Below are 12,317 nucleotides of genomic sequence, written 5' to 3' on the forward strand. Positions count from 1 at the left end.
TAGTTGAATAGTGGCAAAGCTTGTGGTAAATTCAAAGCACAACACATCATGAACTCTGTCTCACGTGCGAACAACAGTTGAATCTGATCAATAGCACTTGAATGAATTTATTTGTGATTTCCAATCAAACTTAGGCTGCAAAGGAGCAAGAAATAGAGAAATCGGAAGTAGAGACTACTCACCCTACGGCTGTCTCTTGCGGCGCAGCGGACTCCTCCCCCTTCTCCTTCTCCTCCTCCGCCGCTGCCTCCGCCACCGCCGCCGCGGGTGGGTTCCCCGCCTGCGCCGACTCCCTCTGCCGCCGCTCGAAATCCTGCACCAGGTCCGGGTCTACATTAGCCTCCGGCTCCCATGTGGCCTCCTCAATATCCACCCACTTTACCAAGTACTCCTTCCCACCTCCCTCCGCCGCCTCCCTCCGAGCCACCACCGCCTCCGCCACCCCGTACTCCAGACCGGCCTCGAAGTCCGCCACCAGATCCTCCGCCACCCACTCCTTCCTCACCCACTCCCTCCCCCCGTCCTTCCACTCCAGCAAGTACTCCCTCCTCTTCCCCTCCCCCCTCCCCTCCACCACCCTCTCCACCTCCGCCCACTCGTACACCGCCCCTTCCAGCTCCGCCGCCGCCGCCGCCAGCCCCGCCCGCCTCCCCAGCGCCACCGCCGGCGTCGCCGCCAGAACCTCCCTCGCCAGTTCCAGCGCAGTTTTCCCCTTCTCGTCCACCGCTGCCGCGTCCGCCCCGGCCTCCAGCAGCGCCCGCACCGCCGCCGCCTGTCCGTACCCCGCCGCCACGTGCAAGGGCGTCAGCCCACCGCCGGCCCGCTCCGCCCGCCCCACGTCCGCCCCCGCCGCCGCCAGCATCCGGATGCACTCCTCCGATCCCAGCCCGGCCACGAAGTGGAGGGCCGTCCGGCCGTCCGCGTCCTCCGCGTCGGGGTCCCGTTCGCCGGACTCGTTGGCAAGGAGGGCCGATAGGGCGGCGGCGTCGGCCTTCCGGGCGGCGGTCCACCAAGGGGTCTCGTACTCCGCCACCACGTCTGTGGCGATGGCGGCGGCGGGGACCCAGGAGGGGGCGTGGCCGTCCTTCCACTCGATCAAGTACTCCGTTGCGGTGATGGTGGAGACGGAGCCATCGTCGCCATAGACGGGGGTTCTGACGGTCCTGCTGCCGATGATCCGGCTAACTTCTCCGTAATCCTCTTCTTCCTTCTTTAATTCTTGTGCTTCTTCCCGGGGTTGGGTTGGAGATGAGGGTTGCGGGAATTGGTCTTGGAAAGCGAAAGACCGGACGCCGCCGTGGCGGCGACGGCGGTGGCGGAGGGTTAGGCAGGTGGCGGCGATGGGATGGAAGAAAGTAAGGGGTTTGAGTTTTGGAAGGAGTTTGAGGCGTGAAAGAGATGGATTTGTGAGCACTGCCTGCATGGGGAGGAGCGGGGGTTTGTGTGTGTGTGTGTGAGAGAGAGAGAGAGATCTCTTTTGTTTATGGTCGGTATGATAGGATAAGGGTGTCGCTGAACAAGAGTGGAGGGGATTGGATTTCGGATTTCCTGCTGTTGGGTCCCATTGTCCAGGACCGTATCTCCCAACCAAGAGGAGAAGGTGCAACCGCTTGACACCACTTTATTTATTATTATTATTATTATTATTATTATTGATAAAAGCAGCAATTTATATAGTTCTAACATGAATACATTCTGCCAAATCACGAAAAAATAGAAAGTAAAAAGAAGAGAAAATATCTCCTATACTAATATACCGCCAATGTAAACTTTCAGTTAATCTGTGACACCACCGAAGAGCAATTTGCTGACATCTTTATAAAGCCATTGTAGTTAATCAAAAACAATTTCCATTATGGAAGGGCTACTTCTAGTTAAATTTTATTTGCTATCTTCTATTTAGTATCTTTTTTCTTTTTGATTAAGGCCTATATTTTGCACTTATTTGCTTGGTTTTGTTTATTGTAAGTCGTTAGCATTTCTTATCCTTTTCTTAATTTGATTATATTATGAATAAAAACATCTCATTACCAACCATAGCAAACAGAAAGTGTAATTTAGAAGTTTGTGAGGAAACTTCAATTAGAGCATTACAAAATTTAGAAAATGTAATTTTATATGTAGTTGGATTTTTTTTTAATTAGAGCATTACGAAAAAAATTTGTTGATGAACATAAAATTAAAATATTTAATAAACATTAGCAATAGCAATTAATATTTATTTCCTCCTTGAATATACCAAACATAGTTATTTCTCTTTCTCTCTATGAAGTGTAGATGTTAGGCAAAATTAAAATTTAAGTAATTTTTTTATTATTTTCCCCAATCAGCTAATGATATTAGGATGGTATTATGTGCTTCGATGGAATATCATGCATACAAGGTGCTGAAATTTTACCAGGGATTGAAAGTGATGCGGGGTCGGAACCTCAACACCAGCCCACACACCGGCCGAGCAGGAAAAGCATCTGCGTCCCTTCCGAGGTATTGTCCGCTCTGGGATTGCCGCTTCGGGTCTGCGGGAGGTCGCCCAGGGAGGTCGCCCAGGGCCGGAGCCCAATGACAGTCCCAATGACAGTCCCGAGCCCTGACGGCGCGGGGGTCCGCGGAGGTTGCCCCCTACCCTCACGGTTTTGTCCCGCAAAAGGGCCCTCGGTGAGGAGAGGTTATTGAGCCCCCCATTTAAGGCACAGACCTTTCCGCTGATTAGCCGATGTGGGACTAAACTGGGAACCCCATCCCACAACACAGCCCCCCCAGCGGGAAGGTCTGTGCGTGGCCGGGTCCCTTCCTCTAGCGCCATCTGATGTGGGGTCGGAACCCCAACACCAGCCCACACACCGGCCGAGCAGGGAAAGCATCTGCGTCCCTCCCGAGGTATTGTCCGCTCTGGGATTGCCGCTTCGGGTCTGCGGGAGGTCGCCCAGGGCCGGAGCCCAATGACAGTCCCGAGCCCTGACGGCGCGGAGGTCCGCGGAGGTTGCCCCCTACCCTCACGGTTTTGTCCCGCAAAAGGGCCCTCGGTGAGGAGAGGTTATTGAGCCCCCCATTTAAGGCACAGACCTTTCCGCTGATTAGCCGATGTGGGACTAAACTGGGAACCCCATCCCACAACAGAAAGATTTACCATTACAGGATTATATCTCTACACATCCATCAACACAAATAATAACAAAACCAATATCTTGACCTAAATTGTGGATTAAGTACGATAGGTTTGAGCTATTAAGAGAACAGTAAACTCTGAAATAAAAGAAAAAAACAAAATATCAACAAATTCTTATCAACCTAAAGAAAATCATATTCACATACTAACATTTTTTCAGCTTTCAGATTTGTTTGGTTCAGGACCAGTACAACTACAAGCATCAACTTATCCCAGCTGTTATTGTGACAAATACCATCAACCAAAATCATCCAAACACATTTGCTAAAATATTTCGTATTGGAACATCTCATTCTCTCAGCCTATAGAGATCTTATTATTTTTTTCGTGAACAACATTACATGCTCAATTGATAACATCTATTATCTTCCTTCTATTGTAAAATCTGAATGGAATATTAGAGTTCACTTGATTATGCAAACCTTTCTTTATTTGTTATTTATTTATGGTTGAGTAGTTTTATTTGTTATACTAGTGATATATCCCTTGTCTCCACTTCAAAAATACCATTCATTGCCAGGATGCCTACCACTATAGTTATTAAAATCTTTAATGTTTAATACCCACCATGATTTTCATGATTTTGGCCACGATTTCCACATCCTGGTTCCAAAATTAAAAAATTATTGCCAATATATCCACATTTCAACTTGATACTCTAAAGGTTCATCTAACTTCTTTAAATCCCATTAAAGCTTATAAAGTACACCAATCGATTCATGTCATAGTGGATGTTGAATGAGGCAACAAAGAAAATGGCGCTGCTGCATGGCATTTAGGGCTAAAAATAAATCGGATACGGATTGGATATTAATATATTAATATTTGTATTCATATTTTTTAATAAATACGGATATAGATATGGACATGAATATTAAACAAATATCAAATTAATATCCATATTTTTTCTAAATGGATATGGATACGAATTGGATATTAAGGATATCTATATTTATTATAAACGGATACATATACGAATTGGATATTAAACATATCCTTATATTCCAACCGAATATAGATATAAATCGAATACTTTTTCAGATATTAATCAAATTTGAGCAAAATTTAATGATAAAAACTAGTAATAAAGACATGATTATGAAGAAAATATTCAAATAAAAAATATAATTTAATAAGTATTTATCAATAATAAAAACTAACAATTTCATAAAGGATATACCGCTCAAGGTTCCTCGTCACCGAAGTATACTGGATCTATGGCGCCTCTAAGGCATCTCATGGCTGTAGCTGGTTGCAATTACCGGATGAAAACTAAAAAATGGACAGGACGTTCGAAACCCTATTTGCTTGAAGATGACGAAGAGGAAAAAGAGATGAAACAGGCGAACGAGAGATTTGAGCCTTTTAGCCATGCGGGAGGATTCGAAAGATTTTATTCCAATCGCATATTTCGTATTTGGGTTACTATCTTAAGTAATGGTCATTTGATGTCCGGATTTTTTTAGTTTAGGTTTGGTTAATCACTTAATTGGTTTTTTGATTTAACTTAACTTAATCTTTTTCCTTTTACTTACTCTTATTATACGGATATTTAGATTCAGATCTGAATTCAGAAAAATCATGTGTATCCATATCCGTTTTCTAAAGATTTTTGAACAGACTATCCGAATCCGTATCTAGATCCGATCGGATCAAAAATAATAGTATCCAAATTCGATCCAAATCGGATACGAAAATAGATATGGTCGGATATAATCCGATCCGCTTTCAACTCTAATGGCATTGGTCATGTAGCATTACATCAGTAGAAAACATAAATGAATGATTAAATTCAGTGTGACCATAAGGAGGAAAGCTACATTACACCAGTAGAAAACATAAATGACTGATTAAATTCAGTATGACCACAAGGAGGAAAGAAAAATAACACTTTTAGATGAATTATTCTTTTAAATGGCCAAGCTGGGCTGATCAAAACTCCATTGAGGTTGTGTTTTGTTGTGCAAAAACTAGGGATAGCTATTCTTAACCTGTGCTATCCCTCCACTATTCTTTTGTACCACAGTTAAACAAAAAATTATTGTTTAATTAGGATTGGTTGAATTAACTGAAAAGTGGGAAAAGGTGGAGGAGAATAAGGCTATGTTTGGTTCAAGAATAAGAAAAATAGGGATGGTTTATGCTTATCAGAATAGTTATGCCATAAGTTATACCAATTTTTGTTAGATTACAACGGGTGAGCAACAAAACGCACCTTTTAGAACAACATTAAAATGATCACTTTTTTACATAAAATATAGAAAACATGGAAACAAAAATGTGTGTTTACGCCAAGGAATAGTTTATGAAAGCACACCCAGTTGTGCCAGTCATAAGTAAGTTTGACCAGCATAAGTATTTTTGTATAATGCCTCCTTGCCAAATGCTGCTTGACAAGCATAAAACCTAGTCCAAACTTAGCATAAGATAGAGAAAAACTAACTTCTCGCTCTCTTTTTTTTTTTGTTGCTAAGACGGGTGTATCATACCTGACAGGTATAGATACACCCAATAAAATCAAAAAACAAAATACTTCGGAGTGCCTGGGGCAATTTTCTATCTCCAACCTACAGGGTACTACTGAAGTGACCGGCTACATAACTGGCTATCCAATTCGTAGTCCTATTAGCTTCACGAAAAATATGCTTGGCCTGAAAATCTCGTCCGTCCCTCACCATTGTCCAAATATCTCGGAGCAAAGGGTGGATACAACCTTTACCCCTTAGGCCCCTTCTGATCCAACTAATGATTGTGCCCGAGTCTCTCTCTAGGACAATGGAACTGGCCTGTAGAATACATAGGGCGTGACGAAGACCCGCCCAAGCGACCCTCAACTCCGCACCCGGAACCGATATGTCAAAGAAAAGTTATTGAGAAGTTATTTTTCCTCCTGCAGTAATAAATTTACCCAGGATATATTGACCCAGCTGAAATTATCTCCGTAAAAGGTGATGCCATTACCATGGGATAAAACACTTCTTGGTTAGGACGTATCCTGCAACCAAAAATGCTGTCTAGGTTGAGGATAAATGGGGTCTATATATGTTTGTTTTATCCTGAATAACTTGCGAGGAAAGCCATTTGGAGAAGGGATTTCTATAACCGATAATTCGGTCGACAATGTCAAAAAATAAAAAACAAATCATTAGGGACTGAAGTACTTATTTCAAATAAAAATTAAATGTTATCTCTGCTGGTATTAATCTATTCCATGACATTGGACCTTTTCTTATCCTGGAATATCCATCCCACTCCTAGACAAGTCCTGAAACCTAATGAAGACCGGTGAGATCATGGTCCAACTTTCAGATCAACAAAGTCAACACAATACCTATTAACCCATTGTCTTCATCTACTATAGCCAGACTAGCCCATTCTAATTTTCAAATGTAACTCCTGATTTAGACCCACGGTTGAACCAAATCATATAATATAATATAAAAATTAATTTTTCAAGTCTACCGCCTATTTGGCAAAAAGTTCTTAATATAAAGCTATGTAAAAATTGCATATGTGAGTGTTTAAAAAAAATTAACAAGCATCAAATACATTGAAATTCTATACCACATAGAATCAAGAGATATTTATTTACAATAAAATTTTAATTAAAAGACTTCTAAAAAATTTTAAGAGCTTGTTATCTATCAAGCAAAAAAAAATTAAAATAAAATTATTTATTAATCTATATTTGTTTGTTTCTGACAAATTAAGACGCTTCAAATACCTTCTTCTGTACCATTTATATTAAAAAAATATCTATTTAGAGTTCTAAGTAAAATTTTAATTTTTTTTAAAAAAATTATCGCTGTAAATGAATATCTCTTCAATCTGCAGTGCATCTACATCCAAGTTTATATTTGATAGTGCAAATATTAGCTAATAATATGTAAAGTATTTAACATATTATAAAAATATCATCAAACTATTTATTATTTATACTAAAAAAATTCATTCCTTTGCAACTCAATCAAAACATATACAAAGGATAGAAAACTTGTGCGGCGCAGTGAACCGCAGATACTAACGCTGGAAAAGAGGAAATAAAAGTGTTTCTTTACTCGGAAACCAAATTACTCAATCCCTGCTGTCACCCACTTTCTTTTCCCCTTTTCCCCTCCCCAAATCTTTTCCCTCTCCTTGAACCCGTCCCCGGAACTGAAATACCAAAAAAGAAAAAAAAAAAACCCAACGTCTCTTCTTCTCTCGTCTGTCTCTCTCAGAGACTCGAAGAGCGGGATAGAGAGGGGTGGCGACGATGCACGCGAAGACGGACTCGGAGGTGACGAGCCTGGCGGCTTCGTCCCCGCCGCGGTCGCCGCGGCGGCCGATATACTACGTGATGAGTCCATCCCATCCCGACGCCGAGAAGATGTCCCTCGGCGGCTCCACCCCCGGCGGCTCGCCGGTGCACCACCACCACTACCAGCACCACCACCACCCCCACCATCACCGCTACGCCAGCTCCCCCATCCACCACTCCCGCGAGTCCTCCACCACCCGCTTCTCCGCCTCCCTCAAGCACGCCTCCTGGCGGAAGATACCCCTCGCCGGCCGCCACCCCTCCGACGCCGGAGATGCCGATGACGACTCCGACGCCGACGACTACCCCGCCGCCACCCCCGTCCGTTGCTACGTCGTCTGGTTCCTCCTCGGTTTCATCTTTCTCTTCACCCTCTTCTCCCTCATCCTCTGGGGCGCCAGCAAAGCCTACAAGCCCGAAATCTCCATCAAGGTCCGTTCTAACTCGTTCGATTCATCCCATTTTCTCCCCTATTTTATCCATCATTTCTTCGTTTAGGCCGAGTCGACTCGGTTTGGTGTCTTTTTTTTTTGGCCCATTTTTGTTTCGCAGAGCGTGGTGTTCGAGAGTTATAATATCCAGGCCGGGATGGACTTGACCGGTGTCCCCACCAAGATGCTGTCCATTAATTCGACGGTCAGGATCGCGTTCCGGAACCCGGCCACCTTCTTCGGCGTCCACGTCTCGTCCACCCCCTTGGAACTCTACTACTATGACTTCAAAATCGCCTCCGGAAGCGTAAGCATCCCAACCAAAACCATCCATCTTCTTCTTCCTCTTCTTCTGCACTTCAAGTGCAAACCATGCTCTCGGAAGAGCCAATAGAAGAGCTCCACATAGGATTTATGCGTTTCCTTGTGTCATTTTGTCGAACATTTACTTGGCGACGAAGCGGGCCCCGCTGAATGGAGCGCCGCAGAAAGCGATAATTTATCTGAAAAGATGAAACAGCGCGCTATTATGATCTGACAACATTTCGTACGAACCAATGAGACGTTATCGATGGATTGATGGTGAGTCATGGATGGATGGATGTTGAGCCAGCCATCTGTGGGCTCAACATTACCTAATATAATGTCTGTTTCCATTCAGAGGGGGGCCATCCATTTTTCCATTTGTTATTAATTCTTATACAAATTTGTCATTTTTATTTTCTAATTTCTAATGTTTATTTCCAATAATGTGGTCTTCTCAACTTTTTCCCCACAGTAGTAGGCATCCATTGGTGTTAAAATATTTGTTAAAAAAAAAAGAGAGTTTTTTTTTCCGTTCTATCGTATTTCATATATATTAGTGTATATAGATGTACATTAATAATAAAAATATTACTAACTGATACAAATTATGTGATTCTTTATAAAAGAAAATAATATAGATTGATATGGAATCATGCTGATAAAAAAAATATTATGTTGGTATGTAATTTTTAAAATTATGCGGCTTCACACATTGTTTCTGAGCCTATTCAGTTCACGAGTTCCTTGGCCAGCCATTACCTATTGCGTCTGCAACTTTATTTCATAAATAGCCATTCAATGCAGGTCAAGGTTGCTTGATTCAGGCTCAATATCATGTTTAGAACCTGCAATTCGCCCTTTCGAAATGTATGATATGTCTTAATTTTGTTCATTTGATCGTATTTTGAACCAGAGTTTATTTGGAGCCAACGTATAGTTTTGTTAATTCTGTGTTCCAGTTGCATGATTTCAATGGAAAATGTGTGCAGATGAAGGAGTTCTACCAATCGAGGAAGAGCGGCAGGGTGGTGGCGGTAGATGTGATTGGGAGGCAGGTGCCGCTCTACGGCGGTGGCTCCGGCCTGAGCAGCCGGTCGGAGGGCGGGCCGCCGGCGGTGGTGCCGGTCGACCTCACGTTCGTGATGCGGGCTCGCGCTCGCATCCTCGGCAAGCTGGTGAAGTCCAAGTTCTACCGCCGCATCCACTGCTCCCTCACCCTCAGGGAGACTCATCTCGGGAAGAAGCACCTCAACCTAAGGAATTCCTGCAAGTACCGTTACTGAGCCGAACCGAACCGGCCTGAGGGCATTTCTGTCATTTTAGTGAATGGGGAGCGGTAGTTTTGGATTCAAATGGGTTCATGAGAAGGTGTCGGTCAAAGTTATGGAGGGCTTTTTAGGCAAAGTCTGACTGACGACTACTGCATTCTAAGTCCGTGATGTTGATAGTTTTGTCGGTTTCTTTGTGGATGTTGCCGTTGGTGGTCGATGTAGAGGCTGATAGCTTTGTTTGAAAAAACACAGGATTCTAAAGGTTTTGTTTTGCGTGAAAGATGTTATCTTATTGTTTTTATTCTACGAGAATTACTTTTAGCACCCTGCCATTCTCTAGACAGCAGCCATAAAAGTCTTCTGGTTTGGTGCGTTCTTACTAGAATTTTTATTTTATGAATATTCTTCTCAAAATTTAAATTTATAAGAATATTTTTTTTAAAATATATATTTATTTTTTATTTTTATAAAATACTGTTTTTTAATGAATGTTTCTAATATAATGATGCTTTTAATATAATGATTCTCTGACACCGTTAATAAAAATTATATTTATTTTAATAAAAAATAAAATAGAATTTTAAAATTATTTTTTTTTGTTCTTCATTATGGTTTTATTATAAATATTTTTTTTTTGCATATCTATTTTTTTAAGTGTAATTTAGTCATTTTAATTTAAAGATAATTTTTTTAACGGCATTAGATGGTATGGGTACATAAAAATTAAGAATAAAAAAAATAGTAAAATAAATATTTTACGAAGGTATATATATATTAATTTTTAAGGGGTATTTATATAAAATTTGATATTTAGAAGGATATTTATATAAATTTTTTTTTTTTTAAGTTACTATAGCACTGTGCAGAGTCTCGATCTGTTGTTGATTCATTCTTCTGTTTTCTTTTATATATGCATATAGTTTGGTAAGTAACATATTTTGATGCACTGTATGGTTCTTAGAGCCTTTGATTTGCTATTTATGATTTTTAAAAATATGTAGTCGTTATTTAAAGTCTAAAGAAATGGATGCTGTTGGCTTTCAATATACTCTTTATATGGATGATACCCTTCCATGCAATCCTCTTCTATGCAGACTTTGCTCTAGATGATACCCTCCTGTTGCCGTGTCCCTTTCAAATTGGATGCTGTCATCTCTCAATATACTCTTTACATAGATAATACCCTCCTATGCAATTCTCGACTCTACTCTAGAAACCAATTTAGAGTCAGAATCAGATTTGCTGCATCCCTCTTGCATGAGCAAACTAGTCTAATTAGCTATGTTCGGGATCAAGTAGACTCAACTAAGTTTCCTTAAATCCATGTATAGCTTGGTCAAACCACTGGTGTTGGCTGGGAGCTGATGGCGAGCATCTATCGATGCAAGACATCCCTACTATAGTAATAGGTTGTGCCGTCTTTTTTTTTTTTTAGAAAAAAAAGGGAAAGAGGGAGGGAGGGACAAGCCCACCTCCATGTAGCAGCCTTCATTCCGCCAGGAGTATGCTCGATGCAGGCAAAACTGATCATGTGTTGGGCACGCCGACCGTTTTTATTCATACCTTTTCCATCCGGTTATTTCTCTGGGCTTCGATATGAACTCTCCATTTAACATCCGTCACATCCGGCACCACTGAGGCTATCAGCGGATCAATAAGCTCACTTCTGGGTTGTGCCATCTTTCGGATATTTGTAGGATAGCTTTGAGGTTATCTCTTTTTTTTTTATTATTATTGTATTCTCTAACTTAAGTAGATATACTTATACCAGAGTACTATAATTTATCCATATTTATAAAAAACCTCGGAGACGTTGAGCCTTTGCCATCCGCGAATCAAAGTGCCTTGGCCCGTAAACCCCTCCGGCCGCGTAACCCAGCTCGTCTCTTGTTGCATTTTTTTTTCTTTTTTTTTTCCTCTCTTTCTTTCATTTCTCTTTTTTATTTCTCTGTTTCTTTCTTTTCTCTTATTACCATTGATTTTCCGTCATGATCGGTGCTTGGTTACTTAGGAAAGTAATCAACCAGTCAAAAAGAAAAGATACTGTATCAAACCTTCAAACTGCTTGGCGCTCACAAAGTAATCAACCATTGTGTGTGATGGCAGCACTAGCACCACACCTTTTTCTTGCTTTAGTCTTTCTTTTGGTTTTTAGTTTCTTTCATTTATCATTTGATCATTCCTTTGCTATCACTTAGCGATTGGCTTATCTTCAGCCCAAAAGAAGGATTCACCTTCCTTCGCATGTATCCACCAATGGATGGCGCAACCATAACTTTGAGATCCGTATATCCTGATGATTGAGGGAGTTCCGAGTACTTTGAGAGCTATATGAGGTGCGACCCAACAGATAATATTCTGAAAGAAGTTCAATCATTCTTCGTACAAAAGATTTAATCCGAACCCTTAAAAGGTTATCGAGCAGTTAACTTTCAAAACTGCTGCTACTAAAAGTATTCTACTCGATAGTCAAAAAGAAAAAGATAATGCATCAATCCCAACTTGATCAAAAGATGAAAAGGTTCATTGACTCAAAACGAGGAAAAAAATTGAGAAAAAATAAATTACATATAAATTTATCCAAAATACCTTTCTCACAGGATCAGATAATTTATGGATGTATTTTCGAGATTGTCGATTATAGGGAACAATTTTGCCCCTCCACCACCAAGATGGGGCTTTATCATTCTTTCAATAAGAGAAAGTTGTGTCTCACCCAAGAGTCCTTCCTAGCAACTCTCCATAAGAGGAGAAATTATACTTACACTAGGTGCACCATGTCAGCGGTTCACCATGCGAATGGTGTTTCACCATATGGCCTAGCTTAACATGTTAGCTTAAGG

At 41.4% G+C, this 12,317-nt stretch overlaps 2 protein-coding genes across 2 annotated transcripts; one reads left to right on the forward strand and one right to left on the reverse strand.

Moving 5' to 3' along the window:
• Positions 1-1,500, reverse strand: LOC103700610 (probable signal recognition particle 43 kDa protein, chloroplastic). The gene has a single exon (XM_008782524.4). The coding sequence runs from the start codon at positions 1,421-1,423 to the stop codon at positions 179-181; it is 1,245 nt and encodes a 414-aa protein (XP_008780746.2). The 5' UTR covers positions 1,424-1,500; the 3' UTR covers positions 1-178.
• A 5,780-nt stretch (positions 1,501-7,280) lies between these two features.
• On the forward strand, positions 7,281-9,796 carry LOC103708702. The gene is made up of 3 exons (XM_039123846.1): positions 7,281-7,898; positions 8,019-8,204; positions 9,193-9,796. The coding sequence occupies exons 1-3, from the start codon at positions 7,422-7,424 to the stop codon at positions 9,484-9,486; spliced, it is 957 nt and encodes a 318-aa protein (XP_038979774.1). The 5' UTR covers positions 7,281-7,421; the 3' UTR covers positions 9,487-9,796.
• The last annotated feature ends 2,521 nt before the right edge of the window (positions 9,797-12,317 follow it).

Source organism: Phoenix dactylifera, chromosome 2, assembly GCF_009389715.1.
Source record: "Phoenix dactylifera cultivar Barhee BC4 chromosome 2, palm_55x_up_171113_PBpolish2nd_filt_p, whole genome shotgun sequence".
Lineage (NCBI taxonomy): Eukaryota > Viridiplantae > Streptophyta > Magnoliopsida > Arecales > Arecaceae > Phoenix > Phoenix dactylifera.